At 42.8% G+C, this 26,623-nt stretch overlaps 1 protein-coding gene across 2 annotated transcripts in view; it reads right to left on the bottom strand.

The window, feature by feature from the left end:
* Positions 1 to 577: 577 nt before the first annotated feature.
* Positions 578 to 26,623, bottom strand: part of CASP6 (caspase 6) — a 50,867-nt gene continuing 24,821 nt past the window's right edge. For both annotated transcript variants that reach the window (XM_073602510.1, XM_073602519.1), the window contains 8 exons: positions 23,030 to 23,068; positions 21,845 to 21,883; positions 16,734 to 16,770; positions 11,524 to 11,673; positions 9,978 to 10,054; positions 9,586 to 9,761; positions 4,380 to 4,539; positions 578 to 1,102 (listed from right to left, as the gene is read on the bottom strand). In XM_073602510.1, the coding sequence (XP_073458611.1) occupies positions 870 to 1,102; positions 4,380 to 4,539; positions 9,586 to 9,761; positions 9,978 to 10,054; positions 11,524 to 11,673; positions 16,734 to 16,770; positions 21,845 to 21,883; positions 23,030 to 23,068 (911 nt within the window). In that variant the 3' untranslated portion in view covers positions 578 to 869. The remainder of the gene's footprint in view (positions 1,103 to 4,379; positions 4,540 to 9,585; positions 9,762 to 9,977; positions 10,055 to 11,523; positions 11,674 to 16,733; positions 16,771 to 21,844; positions 21,884 to 23,029; positions 23,069 to 26,623) is intronic.

Below are 26,623 nucleotides of genomic sequence, written 5' to 3'. Positions count from 1 at the left end.
AACAAACCTACAGTACAGAACCTCTTGTTCATAACTTGGGGACTGCCTGTAATCCATGACAACCCTACAGTTCATCTAACATTCAAACTGAAATTTGAATTCTGTGTTGATGTATTAAATATGTTTTTATATGTGTATCTTAAATACTTAATTGCAAAGGGAAAAGCGTGTCAGGTTTTTATTTGAGCAAAAAAAAAAAAAAAATAATAATAATAATAGTATCAGTCTATTCTAAACTAGAATATAAAATTTTGATGGTAGTGGAGGCAGTTGATGCTCAATCAAGTAGTGTGATCATATGACCAACCTATATATACTCAACTAACTCTTCGCCATTTAACAATTGTTTGTATTTTGCTTGTATTTTTGTGTTTGTATTTTGCACTGTATTGTTCTTTGGATAGTTTCTATAATCTTCACTAGAGGACTTGCCACTACGCACCCCTTTGCCTTCTTTCTTGCATGTGTATCTAAGCTTGAAAAATTCAGTAAAATTTATTCTTTAAAAAAAAAAAAATCTAGAATATAAAGTTTAATGCTTCACAGCCAGCATGAGAATAGAAAAGATATAAATCAATACAGTATAAAGGAAAAGATTTATTGTGATTTTTAACCTTATTACAAAACAGTGTCAGCTTAAAAAGGCACATGTGTACAACCCTTTCTAAAAATGGCAACATTTAACCCTGGACAGTAATTCCCTGAGAATTCATAATAAAGTATTTTAAGCTATAGTGCTGACTTTAGTACAAAACGTAAACTGGTTGTCATATTCTCAAAACCTCTAAAAATAAATTTTATTTTACATAAAATGACAAAATGTAAGATCTTCCCTTAATCCACTTTGTATTAAAACAGTTATGTCCGTTTTATTTGGGTCTTAAATACAGCTTTTTGGTTAACATGGAAGCAAAGCAAGGAACTTGTTTTTTCCCAATCGCATTGACATCAGTGCAGGCTTGAACAGATCGCAGGGACACCTTCCTGTTCACCAGCGTTAATAGTTCTGTGAATTCCAGCTCCTTGCCATGTATCCTTATCACTTCACACAGGTCCTGAATGTACCAAGACCCATTTATGGTTTCACGGTGAGAGTAGTAGCCTAAAAAGGGGTTAAAAACAGGATGTCTATTAATGTATAATATAAACACAAATGTTTTCCGCTTCTTCATCACCATTCTTGTCATTACAGTATGGGCTGGTTAGGAATGGAACTGCTGTCTATAGAGTAAGTCAATTGCTATCAAATTTCTAGTGCAATTTAGTAAATATAAGGGCTCATTCAGACATATTAGTGCCATCCTCCATGTACAGCCAGAAGACGACACTAATTCTGGCCATTAAAATGAATTAACGCCTAAGCGCTTGATGCGTCTAAACACATTTCACGTGTTTATAAGCGGCATTTTTTTTTTTTTTGGCCAAAACGCTGCTGCCAGGAGGAAAGGTGTCTAGGAGAGATGGTAAATGTGTCTAGCGTACTGAGGCCTCAACAGCACACCCAACGGCAGACAGACAGGGCCTAACGTTATTTAAAAATATGGCTTGCGTAGCAAATATGCATACATATAATCACTTTTTTGTGAACGTGGAGTTTTGCTCTGTGCTCTTTTATATTATATATATTATTTACAATAATATAATAATTATCCATCATGGGAAAACATAGAATCAGGACCTGAGGTGCTTAAAAACATTTGCAGCTTAAAATCATTTAAAGTTTATAAACAGCTAAAACTTTTTTTCTTCCATTTTTGGACAAAGTGGGGAAAAAAACCTCTGTCAGGTTTTACCGTTATCTGGGACTTCACTAGAGAGATTTCCTCTTACCTCCAGTTCTGATGAGAACAGTTCACCAGATAGGAAGTAGGGGTAAATTTCTAATGGCAACACAGACAGAAATATAAATACTTTTTAGTAGAGTAGGAGGAAGGACAGAACCCCTACCAGCTAATTTTATTGTATTGCTGTCTGTGCCCCTGTTGAAAATTTTTTCCTCCTGTCTGATGGAACTATTGTCAGTGGAACAGAAAAGTAGGAAAAATATTTTCGATGGAGTCTTAAATAGCAGTAAAACCCTACCTCTCAAAAAAAAAAAAAAAATTATAATATAATATAATATAATATATATATATATATATATATATATATATATATATATATATATATATATATATATATATTACACACACACATACATATATATTATATGAGTATTGAGCACCCTTTTACTAGGTAAATATATTGGTAAAGGTGAAATTGACATAAATATTGCAACAACCCATGCAATTCATACATACAAAGAAACCAAAACAAATAAGTTTAGAAATGAAGTTATGTGTAATAAAATGGAATGACTCAGGGAAAGGTATTGGACACGCTAACTGAAATGTATTTAATACTTCATACAAAATCCTTTGTTGGTAATGACAGCTTTAAGATGCCTCCTGTATGGAGAAACGAATCGCATGCATTGCTCAGGTGTGATTGTGGCCCATTCTTCCACACAGTCTTCAAATCTTTAAAGGTTCTGTGGGCCTCTTCTATGAACTCTGATCTTTAATTCTTTCCATAGATTTTCTATTGGATACAAGTCAGGTGATTGGCTGGGTAATTCTAGCAGCTTTATTTCCTTTGAAACCAATTGAGAGTTTCCTTGGCTTTGTGTTTGGGATCATTTTCTTGCTGAAATGTCCACTCTCATTTCGTCTTCATCATCCTGGTAGATGGCAGCAGATTTTTATCAAGCATGTCTTAGTACATTTTTCCATTTATCCTTCTTTCAATCATATGAAGTTTACCAGTACCATATGCTGAAAAACAGCCCCATGCCATGATGTTCCCACCTCCAAACTTCACTGTTGGTAAGGTGTTTTTGGGGTGATGTGCAGTGCCATTTGACCTCCAAACATGGTGTGTATTATGGCATCCAAAGAGTTAAATTCATCTGACCAGACTGTATTCTCCCAGTATTTCGCAGGCTTGTCTAAATGTTGTGCAGTAAACTTTAAACAAGCTTCAACATGCTTTTTCTTCAGCAATGGGGTCTTGCGCGGTGAGCGTGCATATAGGCCATGGAGGTTGGGTGCATTACTTATTGTTTTCTTTGAAACAATTATACCTGCTAATTCCAGGTCTTTCTAAAGCTCTCCACAAGTGGTCCTTGGCTCTTGGACAACTCTTCTGATAATTCTTTTCACTCCTCTGTCAGAAATCTTTTGAGGAGCACCTGGTTGTGGCCGGTTTATGGTGAAATTATGTTCTTTCCACTTCTGGATTATGGTCCCAACAGTGCTCACTGGAACATTCAGACGTTTAGAAATCCTTCTGTAACCAATGCCATTAGTATGTTTTGCAACAATAAGGTTGCAAAGGTCTTGGGAGAGCTCTTTGCTTTTACCCATCATGAGATGTTTCTCGTGTGACACCTTGGTAAAGAGACACCTTTTTATAGGCCATCAGTGGAGACTGAACCAGCCGATATTAATTTGCACTGACAAGGGGTAGCATAGCTTTCTAATTACTGATAGATTTCAGCTGGTGTCTTGGCTTTCCATGCCCTTTTGCACCTCCCTTTCTTCATGTGTTCAATACTTTTTCCCTGTTTCATTCCATTTTATTACACATAACCTAATTTCTGAGCTTATTTGTTTTGGTTTCTTTGTATGTATGGACTGCATGGGCTGTTACCGATGTAGTGAAAATTTCATGTCAATAGCACCTTTGGAAATATATATACCTAGAAAAATGGTGACGTGTCCAATTATTTTACTTGATGTGTGTGTTGTATACTTTGAGTAGGTGGTTCTTAGTACAGTAAAGATGTGAAGGCAGTCTCCGGATCAAAAAGAACTTCAGGCAAGCTATAAAAAGACAGCAAGCAGTGTAATTACTTGAATTTGATTGTAGCCTCTTGCAATCACTGTACAGCAGACTGGGGGAGGGAAAAGCAGCACAAAGCTCCAATCAGTTGTGCTGCAGTGTTCATGTGCTAACCAGGGGCACACTGATAGGAGGAGAAAGCAGGGTGACAGCGAGAGATATGTTGATTAGTCTTTTGCATCTACCTTACTTCTCAGTTACAGGTTGTGGTAGACAAGACCTAAGTGTTACTGAACTGCAGCAGGCCTGGTATTCTGCCTTTACTGTGTAACTACTGTATCAGGACTGGCTGGACAGAAAGATAAATCCTTTTTCAGCTAAAACAACTATAAAACATATTACATCTGTGAATTTAACGGTTTGCCTGAAGTTCAGCTGTTAGAATGACTGCCCTTAGATAAAGGTCAGTATAGAAGTGAGCTCTTGGTCTCCACATTCACTGATATGACATTTTATTGATTTAGTGGAAAAAAGCTTTTTTTTTTAAAAAGCAATACCTTCTGCAACAGAATAGCACATGATAAAATCAGCACCAGCAGGCAGCGTATACACAGCTGCTGCATCTACTTCAACTGTGTTAACCTCAGGCTGCTCTCCAGCACTGTCAACAGCATCTGTAACAAGGACTGGCTCATCATGTTGAGTGCCCCGACATGCCTATAGAAGACAGAAACAGTTCTAGTTTAAAAACTGAAAGAAAAGAAAGATGTATAGGATGTACACAAAAAAAGATTAATACCTGAAAGCAGTGTTTCTTAACCAATTGCCCTACGGAAGATTTACCCCCCTTCATAACCAGACTTTAACTGACGATTGTGCGGTCATGCAATGCTGTACCCAAATAAAATGAATGTAATTTTTTCCCACAAATAGAGTTTTCTTTTAGCCCTGGTTCACACTGGAGCGTTTTGACATGTCAAATTGCATGTCAAATCGGTGGCAATTATGGCACTGCACAGATTTCATAAAGTAGTTTCTGTACTACTTTTTGCGATTTCGGGCTGCGATTTACATCGACATCTGAGCAGAAACCTGCACAGATGTCTCTGAAATCGCGTCCGAAATCGGGACTGACATGCGGGAGTGAAATCGTGCGAGTTCAGCTGAACTCGCACGGCTTCATTCCTGCAGCTCAGTGTAAACCTGGGCAGTATTTGATCACCACTGCAGTTTTTATTTTTTGCCCTATAATTAATAAAAATAGACAATTTTGAAAACAAAAGTAATATTTTTTACTTTGTCCTACAAAACATATCCAATAAAAAATGTTAATTTCTTAATAAATTTAGGTCAATATGTATTCTGCTACATATTTTTGGAAAAAAAAAAATCCCAAAAAGCGTATATTGATTGGTTTGTGCAAAAATTATAGCGTCTACAAACTATGGGATATAAACTAGAATGTATTTATTTTTTATGCTAGTAATGGCGGCAAACAGCGGCTTATAGCGGGACTGCAATATTGCGGCGGACAATCAGACACTAACTGACACTTTGTGGGAACCAGTGACACTAATACTGTGATCAGTGCTAAAAATAGGTTCACAAGGGAAGGGAAGAGCACTATATAAATAGGAGACCAATCAGGGATGCCTCAGCTTCTAAAGACGCCCAGTGGGAGGGGCAAAACGAGTCAAGCGAGCACGTCCTAGTGTAGTACATCTGGCAGTCGGACTGTACTAATGACACTGGCTGGGAAGGGGTTAAACATCTGGGGCGATCAAAGTGTTTAATTTGTGCACTATGCGTGCTGTTTTTACTTGTGGATGTGATTGATTTTATTCCCTGCTTTGTAGGGAAAGAAAATCCCTCACTTCCTCCCGTCACGATGGAGCTCTGCATGGTTTACATATGCAGAGCTCCATCCAGCCTCTTTCCTCAATGATCAGCGGGTGCTGATGGACATCCATTGTTCAGCACCTGCTATGATAAATCACAGCAGAAGTGGCACGCCCCCTACCTGGGAAGTGCAGAATAAGGTATATATACACACGTGATTCTGCACAGCGCAGCCGCCCTGTAGCAGTAACTCTGCTATGGGGTGGTCGGCAAGTGGATAACTATAGGTGGGGACCGAAACTGGGTCATTAATGTGTTTTTGTTTTTTTTAAAGCACGCTTGGTAAACTCCATGTCGAATAAAGTCAGCACTTGCAAGGAACCACAGTAAAGCACTTTTCATGTAACTTGCACCCAGCAGTCACTTGCTCGTTAAACTCATTGTGCAGATATCCTAGCTATGTATATACAGTAGTAGCTAATACGTTGAAGTGGAAGTAAAGTCAAAACCTAACTAACTCTAAGACACATCCTAAGCCTAATCTATCTAGCCCTGCAAAGCAAAAATTGCTACACTTGCCTGTTCAGCAACTGCTCCGGTCCAGTCCCAGCATCAGCTGTCAGCGGTGGCTTCAGTGTGCAGGAGAGGCAGCCAATGGAAGCCCCAGAATAACTGGTTGGGTGACATCACTTCCCAGGCATTTCCCAGCCATTGTCGGTTTTCTCCTGCACACAGCATCAGCCGCTGGGAACTGGACCTGGAACAGCTGCATAATAGATAAGGATAGCAATTTTTGCTTTGCAGGGCTAGATTGATTAGGTTTAGAATGTGGCTGAGAGTAGGTTTGGAGTTTTCACTGGAATACCACTTTTTTTTTTTTTTTTTTAATTTAAAAAGAGTGGAAAATAGCAACTTTTGCAATTTTACATTAGGCACATGCTTGTGTTGATGTCTCTTTAAATTTTAAAATGAGCTATTTGGACATTATTTTTTTTTAAATAATAAAAAAAGCAACAATTTGCGAGGATAGATTCACACGAGGTGTGATAGGACTGTGTTGGGAGGCTATTCCAGCATAGTCCCACCACAAGACAAGATAAAATGCCTTGTATCCTATCTGGCCAGTTCACACCACAATGTTGCATTTGTGGGCATTGAAAAAAGTACTGCATTCACTGTTTTTCAGTGCAGCGCGGTGCTTTGCAATCTACTGCCTCTCATTACGCTATGGCCAGTAGAAATGAATGAAATGTCACTGTGTGTAAAATTTGTTTTATAAAAAAAATGAACAGAGTGATTTGGCACATCTGCACTGCTGTTCTAACGCAGCTGTTGGTGTGAATGTGCCCTAATGGTCATAAACGTTATCTTATGTTTCTGTTTAGAATTTCTTTTTTTTTTTACATTTATGAATGGATTTGTGTTTGTTAGCATCCTCTGAAGTGGGTACAGTTTACCTTCAAACCCATTCATACATAATCAATGGGTCTAAAGTAGGGATGCACCGAAATTTCGGCCACCAAAACATATCGGCCGAAAATGGCCCTTTCGGCAAAAAGCGAAAGAGAATTTTTGCCGATACTGATACCGCCCCCGCCCTTGGTGCCGCCTATCAGGGGGGCTTCCTATATTGTAGAAGAGATGGGATGGGTGATCTGTCTATCAAAGTGCCCGGACAAGGGGGAGGGGCTGTATGTGACGGCGCGCAGCGGGGAACACACAGCTATTGAAATGAAAGCTTTGATGTTCCCGGCGCTGTAATCAAACAGGCGGCTCTCCTCTCCCTTCACTGGCTGCAATGGGGACACAGGCTGCACTACTGGGGACACAGGCTGCAATAGGGACATTGGCTGCACTACTGGGGACACTAGCTGCACTACTGGGGACACAGGCTGCACTACTGGGGAAACAGGCTGGCTGCATCTGACGGGCACTGGTGAGGCTGCATTGATCTCTTGTATCATGTCCGCAGTCTCTGACTCTGACCATGTCCCCAGTCTCTGACCATCTCCTGTACCATGTCCCCAGTCTCTGATCATCTCCTGTACTATGTCTGCAGTCTCTGACCATCTCCTGTACCATGTCCCCAGTCTCTGACCATCTCCTGTACCATGTCCCCAGTCTCTGATCATCTCCTGTACTATGTCTGCAGTCTCTGACCATCTCCTGTACCATGTCCCCAGTCTCTGACCATCTCCTGTATAAAAATATTTTTAAAAACAGTCCCTTTCGGTATTGGTGTTGTTTCGGTATCGGTTTCAGTTTTCAGGATCAAGGAAGATTTATTTTCGGTATGGGTTTCGGCACCAAAAAACCCATTCGGTGCATCACTAGTCTAAAGATATTCAAGGCCATTCTAAAGCCCCGTATACATGGGTCAGATTATCGGCCGAAATCAGCAGGTACAGTAGATACCGGACCCATGTTAACGGGTCCTTGTTTGACAGAAGCTGATCTCACAGACGGCTTCTGTCGAACGAGCTTGCTGGAAAACCAACAGCTGACTGGCATCCAATCAGTGCTCTCAGCCAATGGCTGTGAGTGCTGACTGTTGTGTTCTAGTGGGGGATCAGAATACAATAGCTCAGGAGATTGTTGTACTAAAATCACATAGTTAGTACAGCGACCTCTTCCAGAGCTCCTCGCTGGGCTGAACGAAAAAAAAATGTACCGTGTGTACCAGGCTTTACCCTTGAAGCCCACAGGTTGCTGTCAGATCGGGTCAGAAGTGGGGATAGTGCTGTTGGCCTATTGGTAAAGTTGCAATGACAGTCCAGGACTTTGCAGGGTTTGCTTACCCTTCCCCTACCTGCAATTTCTGCTGCCAGTGTGGGGAGGAGGTGGGCAGGGGGTGTAAGATGACAGAAAAAAGATGTGAGTGGCAGGTAAACAAAGCCTGCAAACCCCTGATTTGAAAGTGCTCCTGTATTCAAAAGCCGGCAGCTGTGTATATAAAGAATACAGGAGTGCTGCACTGACAGGAAGAAGGAGCTGAAGGGAGAGCGAGAACTCTGCCCCACCTCCTCCTGGCTCTCTCCTCCACTTCCGCACTTGGCTGGGCTGGCTGTGTTCTCTCTCCCTCTTCTACTTCCTACCAGTGCAGAGCTTCTATATGCCTGTAAACACCACTGGGGGGCTTGTTAATACAGGAGTGCTGCACTGTCAGGAAGGAGGGGGAGAGAGAACATAGCCTACACCACCTCTTCTCGCAACACTGGGCTGACAGGAGTAGTGATGCTGCTGTCACTACACCTGTCCAGCCTTGTAGCAGAAGGAACTCGGCACCCCCATCACAATAAACCATTGCGCCTGGGGCAGCCTCCCCTCCTGCCCACCCCTTGTCCCGGACCTGCTTTGAAGAGATCTCCACTTTCTTCCTATTGGGTCTTTGGGACAGGGGTTGTAAGTATTTCCTACGCTTTAGCATTTACCCAAAATTAGGTTTTAATAAACAACGGTTTGATTTTTTATAACAAAAATGGCAACTGCAAGGTGCACCTGGAGTAATTCACAGAACAATACAAAATAGCAGGTTCCCCAGCACACTTACCTTCTAGCCAGCCATGCCAGGGTCCCTCTGTGAAGTTTGTTTCTTAATTCTAGTCTAGAATAGATCCCATTTTGGGACATATATTGCAATGAATAAATTGCAATTCCAGGTGCACATGGACAGGGCAGCTCACAGTACAACACAACACAAACGTTTCCCATCACACTTACTAACTAGACAGCAAAATAAATAAATAAATAAAATAAAATTCTACACAGCTTCATTAATTTGCATTAAAAAACAAACATGTTTGCAAATATACAGGAAGCCACATTACCACGCCAATTCCCCAATGTTTAAGTATACATCATCTACTCTTATAAGTTTTACACTACAGCAGTGATACCTTCAAATGAAAAACACCTTACAGTTACCTGAAATATGAAAATTTTAGGCTTTCCTGCTAAACTTGGGCACTTGTCACCCTTGAAAGGGCTCGTTAGATCCTTTACTTCAATTGCAGAGTCATGGGCATATACTTGACCATTTTCTCCATGGCTCAGAAAGACACAAAGGAAGCAGTCAGCGTCACTGTGGTCACTTGTTGCAGCTAGAGTGGAACGATTAGACAAGTGTCATTATTAAATACTGTCATTATAGGAAATAGGACAATGCAAACAGTTTATCAATGCTGAACCCTTGGTTCGAGCAAATTTTGAGAGTAAAATGTCCCATCTTTAACCTCCACTGTTAGGAAGGACACCTTATAAAATCTGTTATAGGCATTTATTTAGATCATTGAGGTTTTTAAGTTAGGTTCACTTACCATCTTGTATGTGATGATGTACCTCGGCTGCATGGCAGTTAAAGTAGTGCTTTACCTCAAAGCCAAGCTGAGATAAGCTGAATAAAAAAGTTAAACAGTTAATACATTGAACTCAATGGACTCACGTCTTTTTTTTTTCAACCTAACCATGTGCAGAATTGTGATTGTGGGGTTGATTTACTTAAAATGGACAGTGCAAATATTCTTGTAGCAGTGCATGGTAGCCAATCAGCTTCTAACTTAAGCTTGTTCAGTTAACCACTTGCCGACTGTATAACTTACATATACGGTGGCAAAGTGGAACTGCTGCGCCGGATCAAGTACCTAGTACGTGATCTGACATTTCCTGGTCTGGGACGCGCATGCGCGCCGCCGGCGGTCCGCTCCTGCTGCCATTATACACTGCAGGAGCTGATTGGCAGGTATCGTGGACTCGATGTCCGCTGGCACCTGCCAATCCTTTAGTGCAGAGGGAGAACGGCGGTCTGCCTATGTAAACAAGGCAGATCGCCATTCTGTCAGTAGGGGAGGAGGTGTGTTCCTGTTGATTCTGTGTTCCTGCAAAGCAGGAACGTGAATTTGTGCCTTCCCCTAGTAAAAGCACCTCCCACAGTACACAAAATCACTAGCTAGACACACAGTTAACCCTTTGATCGTCCCTAATGTTAACCCCTTCTCAGCCAGTGTCATTGGTACAGTGACAGTGCATACTTTTATCACTGATCACTGTATTAGTGTCACTAGTCTCCAAAAAGTGTAAGTGTCCAACAGTCTGCTGCAATATCGCAGTCCCGCTATAAGTCGCTGATCACCGCCAAAAAATAAATAAATAAAAATATCCCAAAGTTTGAAGACGATATGACTTTTGTGCAAACCAATCCATATACGCTTATTGGGATTTTTTTTTACCAAAAATATGTAACAGAATACATGTTGGCCTAAATTGATGAAGAAATTAGATTTTTTCTATTGGACATGTTTTGTAGCAAAAGTCAAAAATGTATAATATATATATATATATATATATATATATATATATATATATATATATATATATATATATATATATATATATATATATTTTTTTTTTTAATTGTCAGGGTTTTTTTTGTTTATAGTGCAAAAAATAAAACCCGCAGAGGTGATCAAATACCACCAAAAGAAAGCTCTATTTATGGGAAAAAAGGGCATACATTTTATTAAAGTACAGCGGTGCACGACCACGCAGTTGTCAGTTGATTAAACGCAGTCCCGTATCGCAAAAAATGGCCTGGTCACGAAGGGAGGTAAATCTTCCGGAAGGCAAGTGGTTAAGCTTTGACAAAAAAAAAAAAAAAAAGGGAAGATGATTGGTTTCTATGCAGAGCTGCACAATAATTAGCACTCTCCAGCAACCAAACTGTCATTAGCTTACATCTCTGGGCCAACTATACATCCAGTGCATGCTAGCTGAATCCAGACTTGGATTCCAAGTCTGATGATTAATACATTAGGACAGCTGAACCCTGGATATTGGAACTTTAGTTCACCTTTTTTCTGCACTTACCTTCTCTCAAGGTTACATCGATCAGCTGTGGTACCTTTTCTTTCAGGCATTCTTAAGCGATAGTTAAACCATTCATGGTTGAAGATTAAAGCCAATCCACGGCGCCTATATTTCATTTTATATTCTGCAGCTGGATCAAGTGCCTGGGACCTTACAAAATGAACAAAAGTAAATTGAAGATTTGACTGAATAAATATCGAATTCTTCATGTGTTTATCAAGATGATTTTCTATATCCATGGGTTTGAGGTAAAGTATCTTACAGACAAAATTAAAAATGAACTGTTATGTTGTTGAGTCATGCATTTCTAAAAAGTCAAACACTTATTTATTTTTTTCATAAAGAACATTTTTATTTAGAACAATATCCTACACTTTTTCAACATTTGTTACAGAAAAAAGAGAACAGCAATTACAAACATAGATAGAACAAAACTGTCTGGGTTACAATATTCAGCAAAATTGAAATGCAGTCTACAATTAATATGTTACAGAAACTGTCCATGAAAATGGGCAACCAAGCATTAAGCTGCATTCACACTGGCGATAAAGGCCAGTTAGAATTGTAGTGGCAGTTCCTGCTGCAGCTCTCAGAGGCTAGGTGTGTTCAATATAATGACAGGTCGCCAGCAGCTATTCGCGGCTCTCTGCAATGCCAGCAAACAGGGGTGTTGCTAGGTCTACAAAAGATCTGGGGCTAGAGCCCATAGCAACATAGTAAAGAAAGTCATACGCTTGGGTGGGCATACACATGTATATAATATACGTGTGTGTATATATCCCCAGAGAGCCTCCCTCTTAAATCAGGGTTCCCAGAGAGCCTCCCCTCCCCTTGGGGACCCCTGCAGAGACTCGGGGCTATGGGTCAGAGATTCGGGCTATAGCCCCAAAAGCCGTCCCCTAGCGACGCCACTGCCAGCAAATAGCTGGGGTGATCATAGGTTGGAGCAGTGGTGGCCGGTCCATTAGGGGCGCATGGGTGCTGCCCCCCATCCATGCGCTTGGCCCCCTGATCTACATACAGGGGCACCGGATTATGGATTCCAATGAGGGGTGTGTGTTTTTTTGAAGCACGCGATTAGAGCCAGAGGCTCGAATAGGCTTCAAAAAAGGGTTGGCTCCACCCAGTTGTGCGACGATAGAGAAAGAATATTTTCACACTAAATCTCCTCCCCGCCAATTGGGAAACGGGTCATGAGACCAGTTATCCGCTTGGCCGAAACGTCAGGCGATCCTATTGGACGCCTAGCGCCTAGGAGAGAGGAGATGCACAGCGGCTTGCACGGCGAAAGCCGCTGTGCTGGAGGAGAGGACATCGCATTTTATGGGAAGGGAGCTGTATGATTTTTTCTCTGATCATTGATAGAATCACTTTGTGTTTAAAGGATAAATTGACCTTTTGTAACATGGTACATGTTACACCTGTCACAGTCCCCGCAACCCCCCCCCCCCCCCCCATCTCCTGCTGTGACAGCGAGCATGGGATCTTTTCCAGGCACCCAGATGCATCATTCAGTTTACAGAGTTCTGTGAATGGGAGAACTACAAGTACTGTAGCCCTACTATGAGCCCTGTCTGCAGGCTCATAGTAAGAAAAGAAAAATAAATAACATTTTTCTTAACATTTACCTGCAAAAAGATGTGCATTTATTATTATTTTTAGACAGGTGAACTTATCCTTTAATAAAATTCATCTATTTTAACTATGGAGACAATCTCGGAGTGGTGTCCACAATCACTAGTTCTTCTTTAAAGCGGAGCTCCACCCAAAAAGGGAAGCCTCCTCCCCCCCTCTGCTGACAAATTTGGTACCTTTTGGGGGGGAGCGGGTGCCTGGTTTTGACATGTACCTGCTCCCACTTCCGACTCATTTAGTCACGGCGAACTGAGCCAGAAGTTAGGCTCCTCTCCTTCCCCTGCAGCCTTCTGGGACACTTCACAGCTCCCAGAAGCCTGTGACCCAGTGGCGGCCCGTCCATAGGGGGCGCCCGGGCACAGCCCCCCCCCCCCCCCCTTCAGGCAGCAAAAAAAAAAAAAAAAGTCAAAAAAAAACATTTTTTTTATTACCGGCCCTTTAAAAAAAAAAAAAAAAAAAAAAAAAAAAAAAGGTCCTTAAGTGCACTGTGTTCGGACACCGGACACAGTGCGACGCCGGACACAGTGCACTTATAGGAAGCGCCACGTCTATGCAATCACGAGATTGCAGACGTGGCGCTGCATTTGCGGGCGTTTAGCCCGCCTTGTGGCATTTTCTGAAGCGCCGAGTAGCTTCCGCCGGGCCATAGTAATAGATACTACAGGCGCCGGGCAGAAGCTACATGGCACTTCAGATTTGATTGACATCTGCCCTGAGTCAGATGTCACTTCCTGATTCTCTCTCTCATTGCGCCCGAGAGAGGAAATAGGAAGAATGCTGCTGCATGTGTGAGGAGGACGACACCGCAGGAGACCCAAGGTAAGTACCACTGGAATTCTGATGGGGGACACCTGCTGTGGGGGGCTCTGATTGAGACACCTGCTTTGGGGGACACCTGCTGTGGGGGGCTCTGGTGGGGGGCGCTGATAGGGGACTCTGATGGGGACACCTGCTGTGGGGGGGGCTCTGATGGGGGACACCTGCTGTGGGGGGGGCTCTGATGGGGGACACCTGCTGTGGGGGGGGCTCTGATGGGGGACACCTGCTGTGGGGGGGGCTCTGATGGGGGACACCTGCTGTGGGGGGGGCTCTGATGGGGGACACCTGCTGTGGGGGGGGCTCTGATGGGGGACACCTGCTGTGGGGGGGGCTCTGATGGGGGACACCTGCTGTGGGGGGGGCTCTGATGGGGGACACCTGCTGTGGGGGGGCTCTGATGGGGGACACTTGCTGTGGGGGGGGCTCTGATGGGGGACACCTGCTGTGGGGGGGGCTCTGATGGGGGACACCTGCTGTGGGGGGGGCTCTGATGGGGGACACCTGCTGTGGGGGGGGCTCTGATGGGGGACACCTGCTGTGGGGGGGCTCTGATGGGGGACACCTGCTGTGGGGGGGCTCTGATGGGGGACACCTGCTGTGGGGGGGCTCTGATGGGGGACACCTGCTGTGGGGGGGGCTCTGATGGGGGACACCTGCTGTGGGGGGGGCTCTGATGGGGACACCTGCTGTGGGGGGACTCTGATGGGGACCCCTGCTGTGGGGGGACTCTGATGGGGACCCCTGCTGTGGGGGGACTCTGATGGGGACACCTGCTGTGGGGGGACTCTGATGGGGACACCTGCTGTGGGGAGACTCTGATGGGGACACCCTGCTGTGGGGGACACCTGCTGTGGGGGGCTCTAAAGGGGACACCTTCTGTTGGGGGCTCTGATGGGGACACCTGCTGTGGGGAGACTCTGATGGGGACACCCTGCTGTGGGGGACACCTGCTGTGGGGGGCTCTAAAGGGGACACCTTCTGTTGGGGGCTCTGATGGGGGACACCTGCTGTGGGGGGACACTGATGGCAACTCTGATGTAAGGGGACAGAGGCTGTATTTGGGGGGGGACAGAGGCTGCATTTTGGGGGGGGACAGAGGCTGCATTTTGGGGGGGGGCAGAGGCTGTATTTGGGGGGGGGCAGAGGCTGCATTTTTGGGGGGCAGAGGCTGCATTTGGGGGGGACAGAGGCTGCATTTGGGGGGGACAGAGGCTGCATTTGGGGGGACAGAAGCTGCATTTAATGGGACACAGGCATGCTACATTTGGGGGGGACAGAGGCTGCATTTGGGGGGGAGAGGCACTGCATCTGGGGGGGGGGGGCAGAGGCTGCATTGGGGGGGCAGAGGCTTCATTTGGGGGGACACACAGGCATGCTGCATTTGGGGGGGGGGACAGAGGCTGCATTTGGGGGAACAGAGGCTGCATTTAATGGGACACAGGCATGCTGCATTTGGGGGGGACAGAGGCTGCATTTTGGAGAAAAAAGGCTGCATTTAATGGGACACAGGCATGCTGCATGTAATGGGACACAGGCATGCTGCATTTGGGGGGGGGGCAGAGGCTGCATTTGGGGGGGGGGCAGAGGCTGCATTTGGGGGGGACAGAGGCTGCATTTGGGGGGACAGAGGCTGCATTTGGGGGGGACAGAGGCTGCATTTGGGGGGACAGAGGCTGCATTTGATGTGACACAGGCTGCATGTAAGGACGGACTGCTGGGGACACCTGATGGCATCTGGTGGCAGGCGACGTGGCTAGTGACACACTCGGGGCTCCCACTGATTCTGCATTATGGTGAGTTGAATGATTTCATTTTATATTACAATGTAATAATAGTAATAATGCGCTTCAATCATCCTGACACCATAACAACCATGGTGCCGGGATGATTGAAGCGCTAACACCAGGTGTTTGGAGTATCTTTATCTGATGATTGTTAAACTTTGTAGAATACACATTTCTATTGTTGTGTAGGATCTAGGCCTGCTGTCCCTTTCTCCCTCTCCCTCCATCCCTCGTTCATCTCAGACGCTAACCACACCACCTTAGAGCCACGCCCACTATTTCGCTGAAACCACGCCCATTTCCACCAAGTGGGAGGGGTCAAAAAGGAAGGGCGGGGTCTGGCGCCCCCCATCCTAAAACTTCACCAGCCGCCACTGCTGTGACCCATTCACAAAGCACAGGGCAGTGCAGTAGGAAACCAGCTGTGAGGCTGCAAGGCTTCACTACTGGTTTCCCTTAGTCAAGATAGCGGCACCAGCACCCGATAGAAGAATCGGCTTGGGTGAGGACACCGCTGGATGCCTGGACAGGTAAGTGCCCGAATATTAAAAGTCAACAGCTACAGCATACAGCTGCCAACTTAATTTTTTGGGGGGGAGCCTGGAGCTCCTCTTTAACATGTCAGCAAAAGAGAGTTCCAATATACCTAGGATACTTATCTTGGGTTCAAGAGAACAGTCAGCTGTCAGAATACACTGATTGAGGATTGGCTACAACCACTGATCACCAAAAGTTTTCAAGCATGTCCCTTCAACGAAAGTCATTCAAATAAATTGCCTTTTGTTGGGCTGGGATGGCCACACATTGATCAAAATTTTCCCAGTCCCTGCTGAAGTAGCCAATTTTCTATCAGTGTATGACTGGCTTTAGAGAGAAGGGGGAAATAGATTGACAGAACCCCTTTAAAAACAAAACAACTAAACAATAAACACCCATCAACCAAATATCAGTATTTACCAAATGTTGACTTACCATGGCACATGCGCATCTGTCTCTGTGAAATTTCCATCTGTCATAATGAAATAAAAAGTGTGTATAAACAATGGTAATCACTAAGCTGCATCTTAGCAAATCACACTATAAGCAAACCAGCCTTTAGCCCCTTACTGCTATGGCCCTGCTCACATTTTCTACCCCAGCTAACTTAATTTTTTATATTTTGATGGACGGGCCAATAAAACACACTGTGTATATTTCAACATTCACTGAATTTACTTATTAGCTCTCTAAAAGCAGAGATCTTATTTACTAGAAAGTATCCATGATTTTCCATATCTCACATTATTCACATAAATATTTGCAGAAAAAATGGCTAAGATGGCAGCTCCCTTGGCTGTAAAGCATAGGAGAGTTTAGTTCCACTTTAAAGTTTAAATAAAACATTACACACAGCAGCAGCTACAAATGTCTTTGCTAAGGGTACACACCTTCTAGCTTTCTTACTGCTATCGCTAAAGCTGGCTACACAAGGATCACAATTCAGCCAGTTCAGTAGGACCAGTGCTGTTTGTGACATCACCGTCTTCTGCTTTCCAGAAGGACCAAAAAGCTGTGTAAATTCTGGTCTTTTAACTGATGTAGAGGGGAGAAGGCAGATACAACTTATATAGGAGAATTTGTTTCATCTCTGTGTATAACCTGAGGCTAGTCATTTCACTGGGTATATGTAAGGGTTTACAACCACTTTAAAGAATTCACCCAATGCTGAAAAGCTCATGGACTGATGTCAACATGGTGGGGCGCTCAAACACTTTCAAACCTTCATGGGCATGTCATGCTGGTGCTGTCAGGTGTGCTATGCTGGGCCCTTATGAGATATGGGATCCATTTCATTTTTTTTATTGGGGTGCTTAAGGGACATTGAGAAGATTAGTACAGGAAGCCAAAGGACCCTCCTAAAAATTAAGGTTCACTTGAAAAAAAAAAAAGTGATTTAAATAGCCATTTGCTAAAGGAGATCTACTGCAAGGGAAGCATGGAGATTGCCATTACTGGTCTTGTGTCCTGAAAATGCTACTTTTCTTGCTTCCAAGTTGGCCATCTTGCTTAATAGTTTGGAATACCAGTGAGGCTTCCAGATAACTAACTATACTGTAAAAAATTGGGGGTACCATGATCATCCAAATAGCAATGATAACTGACAATGCCAGTAAATTTGTTGATGTCATCCTCATGCCCTATGTAACAGGAACACTACAAATTTGCTCAAACATATACAGTGGATTTCTGGTCCCTCTGGATGCCCTGATCGTGGCTGTTGATATTGAGGCATTGTACTCCAGTATCCCTCACGAGCGGGGTGTCCGGATGGCTGAATCCTTTTTTATGGCACAAGATCAGATCACTTGGGCTCTCAATGGCTTAATTTTGAAGCTATTTAGAATTTATTTCAACTAGGATTTATTTTGTATTCACGGAACAACATTTTTTACAAGTCCAAGGTGTAGCCATGGGCCCCTCATGTGCCCCTTCCTACGCAAATCTTTACCTTGGTGGTTGGGAAAGAATGTTATTTTCAGAAGATGGTTACACACCTTATCTTAACCATATTCTCTGTTGGTACAGATTCAGAGATGATCTGTTCTTGATCTGGATGGGCTCTAAAGAGTTGCTATTTGAGTTTATCCAGCAACTCAATATTAAATGACCTAAATCTGTACTTTACCTTTGATCTTGACCCATTATCTGGTTTTTAAACCTTATGGTCATCAAACATCCTGATGGCACACTTGACACAGGCTTATACCAGAAACCTACAGCCGGTAACACTCTGTTGCATGCTTCTAGTGCACACCCAAGACCTTCACGTGACTTCATCAGGGGATGATGAAGTCACGTGGGTCGTGACATCACGCGTAGGGACAGGACAGGCACTCTATGTGGATTAATGATACGAGCTCGCCGCTCGTTGGATCTCTACTCTGTACTACTGTTTTAATGTGAGTACTTTTATATGCTTAAATAAAACCCAGCTTTTTGCAAAACTATATTACACCATTGTGGGATCTTCCTTTGCTGTTTTTTTCATCTTGGTGACCCCGGTACACTACTTGGAGAGACGTAGTCCCCGGATGAGATAAGCTAGGATAGGACCATGATATTGTCGCCCCCACTACTGGTTGATGTTGGGATTCCGCCATTTAAAGGCCGCCATGCCTAAAATTGGTTAATGCGATTACCCCATTACCTGCAGGTAAGGGGCCACTGCCCACCATTGCGTGCTGTGTTGCATGAAGAAAAGAAATATCACCACCGACTCCAGTCACTTTAATTAGCCCTGAGTGGATCACTTTTTATGCACATTTATTTGTGGACTTTTTTAGCTTATTATCACATTGTTCCAGTCAAGTTGTCACGTATATTTTGTTTATTTGTACCAGTCACCTTAATTTTATGCATGCTTGCTGTGTGTCTGGCTGCACAGTATATATATATATTCCTAAGCTAGTTACTGTTATTATATTTAATTACGAATATTTTGCACATGGTATTGATCACATGTTGTTTTACCACGTGTCTCATGCTTCATAATTAACGCGCTAGTTTCAGAGAGTCACCATATAGATTTTCTAATTTGATTTTGAGACATCTACACGGTTATTTTACTTTAACTTTCACACACTTATTTACCATTTTTTTCAAAAGGATTAGCGCAGCACCACACTTTTACTGATTTATCCAACCTATTGGGGCAGGGTGTACCCCATCTGGTGTAGGCGGCTTTTTCCAGTTTTATACTCTCTTTAGTTTTCCTTCTTTTCTCCGTATATGGTAGCGCAGGAATGACTCTCTATCTGTTTGTTTATCAAAATCGGATAGGCTCAGGTTGCAGAGCAGGTGTGTTACATCAGCGAATTAATATTCGCTGTTGAAACAATGATCATCAATCCGGCCAATCAGAAGCGGGTTTGAGACCAGTTTTCATTTGGCCGAAAAGAGAAGACTCCCATTTGGCCACCGAAGAGGGAAGAAACAGAAGCGGCCGCCGTGGAGAGCAGGAGAACAAGAAGCCACCAGTGATGATGAACGGGAGGCCGCCAAGTAGGGGAAAGTTGCTGGTGATGGGGTAAGTGCTCTCGACCGACTGACCGACCGACCTGGGGGGGGGGGGGGGGGAGAATGCTGTTTGCCCCCCGAAAAAAATTCCCACCAGCCGCTACTGCATTTCAATAAAGTTTATTTAAAAAAAAAAAAAAGTGAACAATGATCTGGCCACACTGCACTGCACACCAGCCACTGTATTGTTAGGCCCCTTTCACACAACAAGCCTGCTCGGATCTACCTGTCCATTTTTCAGGCAGATCCGAGCGGGCCATCCATTGACTCCTATGGGCAGGCGGATGTCAGCAGAGATGTGTCCGCTGACCCCTGTCTGCCATCCGATCAAGACAGACGTATGGCGATACGTCTGCCATACATCTTGGCGGATCGGATCAGATGAGACCTGATGAAAATGGACATTCTGTCTGTTTTCGTCTGATCTCCCCATAGAGGGCAGCGGGGCACTGACGGAGCGATCTCCCGCCCCATGTAAAAGGGACCTAAAGCAGCGGCTGGTATGAACATACCCAGAAAAAAATGACTGGACTTCAGTTTAGTCAGGTTTGTGATCATATAAAGTCAAATTAGTTATAAAATAATTCTGAACTTGTAAGATTCCAGCTTTAATTGTTCAGTCGCAGGATAGAATAGAAACCATTTTTGCATTTCCTTCAGTTTTAAAAATCAGCAATTTTTTCGCTTGTCACCAGTCTTATAAACAAGTTCCATCACGTATACATTTGTAGCATCTCTGTGCATGAAGCAATTTCTTGTTAATTTCTGATAAAGCAATCAGATAGTGTCACATGATAAACTGTTTGAGTGCAAGTCACCTAAATCTCAGCTCCAGAAACAGGGTTTTATACATTTTTTTAAACGTTTTTATAACTGCTATAACTCACATTTGTTCCATATTTTGTATCTAAATTAAAGTTTCTGAGCTTCACTGAGTGATGCTGTAAAGTATAAGCAACCACACTTCTAGATCTCCACTGCATCAGAATGGTGACTACAGTATGATAATTTTTTGTGTTGTGCCTCCAACCTCTCCCTCCGCTTTGCCACCCACAAAGCACACCTTGTGATGATGCTGTAGCTGCACTTGGTGAATGGCAAAGCAGAGGGAAGGAGCCGAAGCACAATGCCGAAACTGGTGTCTCTGATGCAGCAGTGAACGCAAGTGTGGATCCCTGTATTTTCTGGAATCAGCTCAGTGTAGCTCAGAAACAACTATTTAAGTAAAAAAAAAAAAAAAAAAAAATCAATTGTCAGTTAAACGTGAAAAAGCAAATATTAAGGCTCGGTTTACACTGAGGAACGGAGTGGTTCACAGCAGGGGTCCGGTGCTTCTCCATTCACTGTTTCAGGTCCGATTTCAGCCCGAATTTTTGGCTGAATTTGGACCTGAAACGGACCAGAAAACGCACAGGACTCATGTGCAATTTGCATCGGATCCGCTCCGGAGATGTGTGAACCGATTCCATAGAGAGCCGGTCGCAATCTCCTGACATGCGAATTGGATGCGGTGAAACCCACATCCAATTTGCACTGGTGTGAACCCAGCCTAAAAGATTCCGAAAAAAATGTAAAAAAAAATAAATAAAAAAGCACTGTGCTTGGAACTGGGCTTTCTGGAATTGGTCTTTAAATAAATAACCGTTCATTCAGGCCATTCAGAGTCAATGTCATTACAAGGTCAAGCTCAGGTACATACACTGCTTGCATTCCAAAAATACATTTAAATTATGTATTAATGATTACACAGCTGCTATAATTTGTGCCTTTTATTTTTGTGTAGAGTTCAGCTTCAAGCCTTGTTTTCAGCTGACAACACACAGCATTTTTGTCAACTGAGTGGTGTCACCCCTCCCCTCAACACTCACATCTCTACCAAATTAGGGCCAATTATTCTTTAGTCCAAGATACATAGAAAGTGTACAGAGGACACAGGACAGTTCTGAATTTGTTGCAAGCTCAACATGTATTGTATGCACACTTATTAAACAAAAGTTTTGTACAACGAACAAGGTTTAACACTCTACCTTTGTTCTCCACGTTTCTGCTATCAACTTCCTGCTGACCTGTAACAGATCATAAAATACAAACAGTTTTTGTGTGTTTTCTTTGTATTCTTAACACTATAAAACAAATAATAAATTAACTAACTTAGTTATACAGTGGAACCTCGGATTGCGAGTAACGCGGTTAACGAGCGTTTCACAATGCGAGCACTGTATTTTTAAAAATCGTAACTCGGTTTGCGAGTGTTGTCTCACAAAACGAGCACGGTTCAGGCCAAAGCGTAGCACAGCTTTTGGCCTGAGGTGGGGGGGCGCCTGAGCCAAGCAGAGCCGAACATCGCCGATCGGCGCCGTTCAGAAATGGGTGGAAAGGCCCGAGGACAGAACGGCTGACCTCTGCAAATCTCGGGTAGGAAGTCTTTCCGAAGTTTGCTGAGGTCAGCCGAAGTGTCCTCGGGCCTTTTCGGTCATTTCCGAGGCTCTCTGGCGCCCCCCGCCTCTGGCCGCATGTGGTATTGCATCCCATTTAAGTCAATGCGGAACAAATTATTTTCGTTTCCATTGACTTCAATGGGAAAACTCGCTTTGATATGCGAGTACTTTGGATTACGAGCATACTCATGGAACGGACTATGTTCGTAATCTGAGGTTCCACTGTACATATACATACACACACACACATACATACACACATACATACACCTTCTTTCCAAAAGTTGTAATTATACAATAAATTATATAAAATATTTAAAAGTGCATAACTATCATAAACCATATACCACCTAAAATTTCAAAAGATAAATGTGCATAAAAAATAATAGCACAATCCAAAAATATCAATAAAATAATGATATAATAAAACAAAACAAAAAAGGAAATAAAATAGGAAAATAAGAGAAGTTTCTTGTAAGCAGGGTAGACTTTCTGTCCGTGTGTGCATAGCTGTCTGTTCTAACGACTGGCTTCTGTCGAACGGCCATGCTGGACAGCCAGCATTCAACCAGCACTTCCCTCCTGTCAGAATACAATAGTGTGGCAGGGGAGATCCCTGCATCAACATTGTTTCTGTTGACACGGGGACCTGTCAATTTTCTTCTGTTCCATTTGCTGGCTGAACGAATTAAAAAAAAATGAAAAAAATGTGTATATGCAGCTTTAGGGTTTCCACACACTTTAATATTCTTGTATAAAGAAGAGACAATGTACCTTTGTTCTCCACTATTCTGCTGTCAACTTCCTCCTGATCTGCAATAGACCATAAAATACAAACAGGTTTCACATTTGTATTTTCAACTTTATAAAACAAATATTAAATTCATTCAGTTATACTTTCGTGTATAAACATTTTCCTTGGAAGCTTTAATCAGATTATATAAAAAAAAAAAATGCATCACTATAATAAACCATATACCACCTCAAATTTCAATCCAAAGAACACGCCCAAGCTCATCTCTTCACCACACACAGCCACGAAGGTAAAAGAATTCTTGTTGTGCAGTGTACTTGGACGAACACACTTAGACCGAATTTTAACAGTTCAAAGAATGTCAGGCAAAATGGTCGGCCCTCACGCATGTTCACTTCATCAAATCTGGCCCTTTTTGAAAAAAGTTTGGACACCCCTGGTCTATAGTAAGAACAGTGCTTATTTATTGTGATCTTTAGATAAGCAATTTCTGTACATCATGACAGCGATCCCTTATAATATCATTACTGTTTTTGGGCAACCTAGGACAGACTACCTTATCACATTTGACTATATTTAAATTTCCCAAATGGAAGACTAGAATACAAAATCTCTGAAGCAAAATTATATTTACCACAAAAATGTCACATGATGTGAGGTAACACGCAGGACACCCTGGACCGGAAGTGATGTCAGAGACCTGCATGCTGACACTTTTTAACGTTTGTTTGATGTAAAAGTTACTCCTTTTAATAAATTAACTTTATTTTAAAATACTACACTATGGGAGGTCAATTTGCTTTATCCTAACATGCGGACAAGCGCAGTGGACAGCGCCTTAAAAGGGACCATCACCACAGATAGCTTAGGCATTTCTGGCAGAACCAGGATCAGGCTGAGATCAGTGGAGCATTGTCAAATTATGGGATTGTAATCAAAAAGGCGGATTTGATTCCTCATTAAAAGGTGAGAGAGTTCTGGGAGCACATAGGTGTCACAAGGAGGTTGAAGTACACCAGTTGTCTTCACATTATCACACACCAATTGATTCTCTGAGAGAAAGTGAGAAAGAGAAAAAGAGATCACCATTGCAGATTGAATCATCATACACTATATATTATATAGTTTATGCAATTTGATATGGACCGCATTATTGTTAGGCACTGTATACAGTGCCTTGCAAAAATATTCACCCCCCCCCCTTGGCTTTTTACCCATTTTGTTACATTACAGCCTTTAGTTCAATGTTTTTTTAATCTGAATTATATGTGATGGATCAGAACACAATAGTCTAAGTTGGTGAAGTAAAATTAGAAAAATATATACATAACACTAGTTTTCAGAAATAAAAAACTGATCATTGGCATGTGTGTATGTATTCACCCCTTTTGTTATGAAGCCCATAAAAAGCTTTGGTGCAACCAATTACCTTCAGAAGTCACATAATTAGTGAAATGATGTCCACCTGTGTGCAATCTAAGTGTCACATGATCTGTCATTACACATACACACCTTTTTGAAAGGCCCCAGAGGCTGCAACACCTAAACAAGAGGCACCACTAACCAAAACACTGTCATGAAGACCAAGGAACTCTCAAAACAAGTAAGGCACAATGTTGCTGAGAAGTACAAGTCAGAGTTAGGTTATAAAAAAATATCCAAATCTTTGATGATCCCTAGGAGCACCATCAAATCTATCATAACCAAATGGAAAGAACATGGCACAACAGCAAACCTGCCAAGAGACGGCCGCACACCAAAACTCACGGACCGGGTAAGGAGGGCATTAATCAGAGAGGCAGCACAGAGACCTAAGGTAACCCTGGAGGAGCTGCAGAGTTCTACAGCAGTTACTGGAGTATCTGTACATAGGACGACAATAAGCCGTACGCTCCATGGAGTTGGGCTTTATGGCAGAATGGCCAGAAGAAAGCCATTACTTTCAGCACAACACAAAATGGCACATTTTGAGTTTGCGAAAAGGCATGTGGGAGACACCCAAAATGTATGGAGGAAGGTGCTCTGGTCTGATGAGACTAAAATTGAACATTTTGGCCAAAGAAAACTATGTCTGGCGCAAACCCAACACATCACATAAAGAACACCATGAAACATGGTGGTGGCAGCATCATGCTGTGGGGATGTTTTTCAGCAGTCAGGACTGGGAAACTGGTCAGAGTTAAGGGAAAGATGGATGGTGCTAAATACAGGGATATTCTTGAGCAAAACCTGTACCACTCTCTGTATGATTTGAGGCTATGACAGAGGTTCAAATTCCAGCAGGACAATGACCCCAAACACACTGCTAAAGCATCACTTGAGTGGTTTAAGGGGAAACATGTAAATGTGTTGGAGCTGTGATAGCCGCAAAAGGTGGCTCTTCAAAGTATTAACTTGGGGGGGGGGGGGGGATAGTTATGCACATTGACTTTTTCTGTTTTTTTGTCCTATTTGTTGTTTGCTTAACATTAAAAAAAATAAAAATAATAAAAAATGCCAAGGGGGGTGAATACTTTTGCAAGGCACTGTATGTGATTCACTCTGGTTATCTGATATATGTTGGATGTATATTTGACTTATTGATGTGATTGATTCAATGCATTGATTCACTATAGCTTACACAAGACCATTTACATAAATACATTGCTTTTACTTGTGGCAACACAGTGGATATTTGCAGCAACTCAATTTTAAGAATATACTGTATTCTCACATACACAATGTGTTCAACTATTTGATAGATTTATTTACACCGAGGTAGCACAGAGGTATACTTTTGTTCCCAAAGTAATATTTTAATTCAGAAGTCTAAATTACTCTTCTAATATATAACTATGGAAATGTCTTACTGGAATTCTGCCAGTTTACAGGTTTTATTGTTATATAATCTGATTTTCGATTAGAAAATGCTAAGTCAGATGATAGACTGACCCATAGCTAGTCATGTGAGGTAAGAAATGCCCTATAATGAGTAGGATTGGTACATATCTGCTTTTATCCATGTATTTTTATCTTCCCAACTATGCGGCTCACACAGATTATATACTTGGTCAGAAGAAGTGATTAAAACACACTCAATGACAACTTGTGCTGAGATTGAAGTGAGCTAAAATGCTGTTTTTATATGACATAAGCTTGTACTTTTCAGAAATCTTTAAACCAGAACCCCAGTCAAAACATTTTAAGTTGAAGAATATCATAATTTCCAGCTCTGACCAATGTATATATGTATGTGCCATACCTGGGGGATTACCTTGGAAGCTAAAAATCACTAAATTAAGCATTGCTTCTACAGTGATCTCCATTACCTGCTATGTCCCATGCTGTGCAGTTGCCCTGCTGCACTGTAAGCACAGGAGGTCGCTCAATGGCATGGGTGCCATTCAGGCACTTTGATATTCCCCAATTAATACAAAGCGTTCTCTAGTCGAACAAGGTGCAGAGCAGGGGTCGGCTACCCGGGGATCGCAATCTACCTGTTGACCGTGGGCAGGTGACTGGTAGACCACCATCGAGTTCCTGTCCCCCCCCAATCGATTGGCAGAGCTGTTCAGAGAAGGAACAAGCCAAGGTGCCTTGCCGCCTGAGCTCTCAACCCGGGAAGCATAGCCAGT

Source organism: Aquarana catesbeiana, linkage group LG01 (genome assembly GCF_042186555.1).
Source record: "Aquarana catesbeiana isolate 2022-GZ linkage group LG01, ASM4218655v1, whole genome shotgun sequence".
Lineage (NCBI taxonomy): Eukaryota > Metazoa > Chordata > Amphibia > Anura > Ranidae > Aquarana > Aquarana catesbeiana.
Note: the sequence above shows the minus strand (reverse complement) of the source record. Positions and strands in the feature narration are given on the sequence as shown.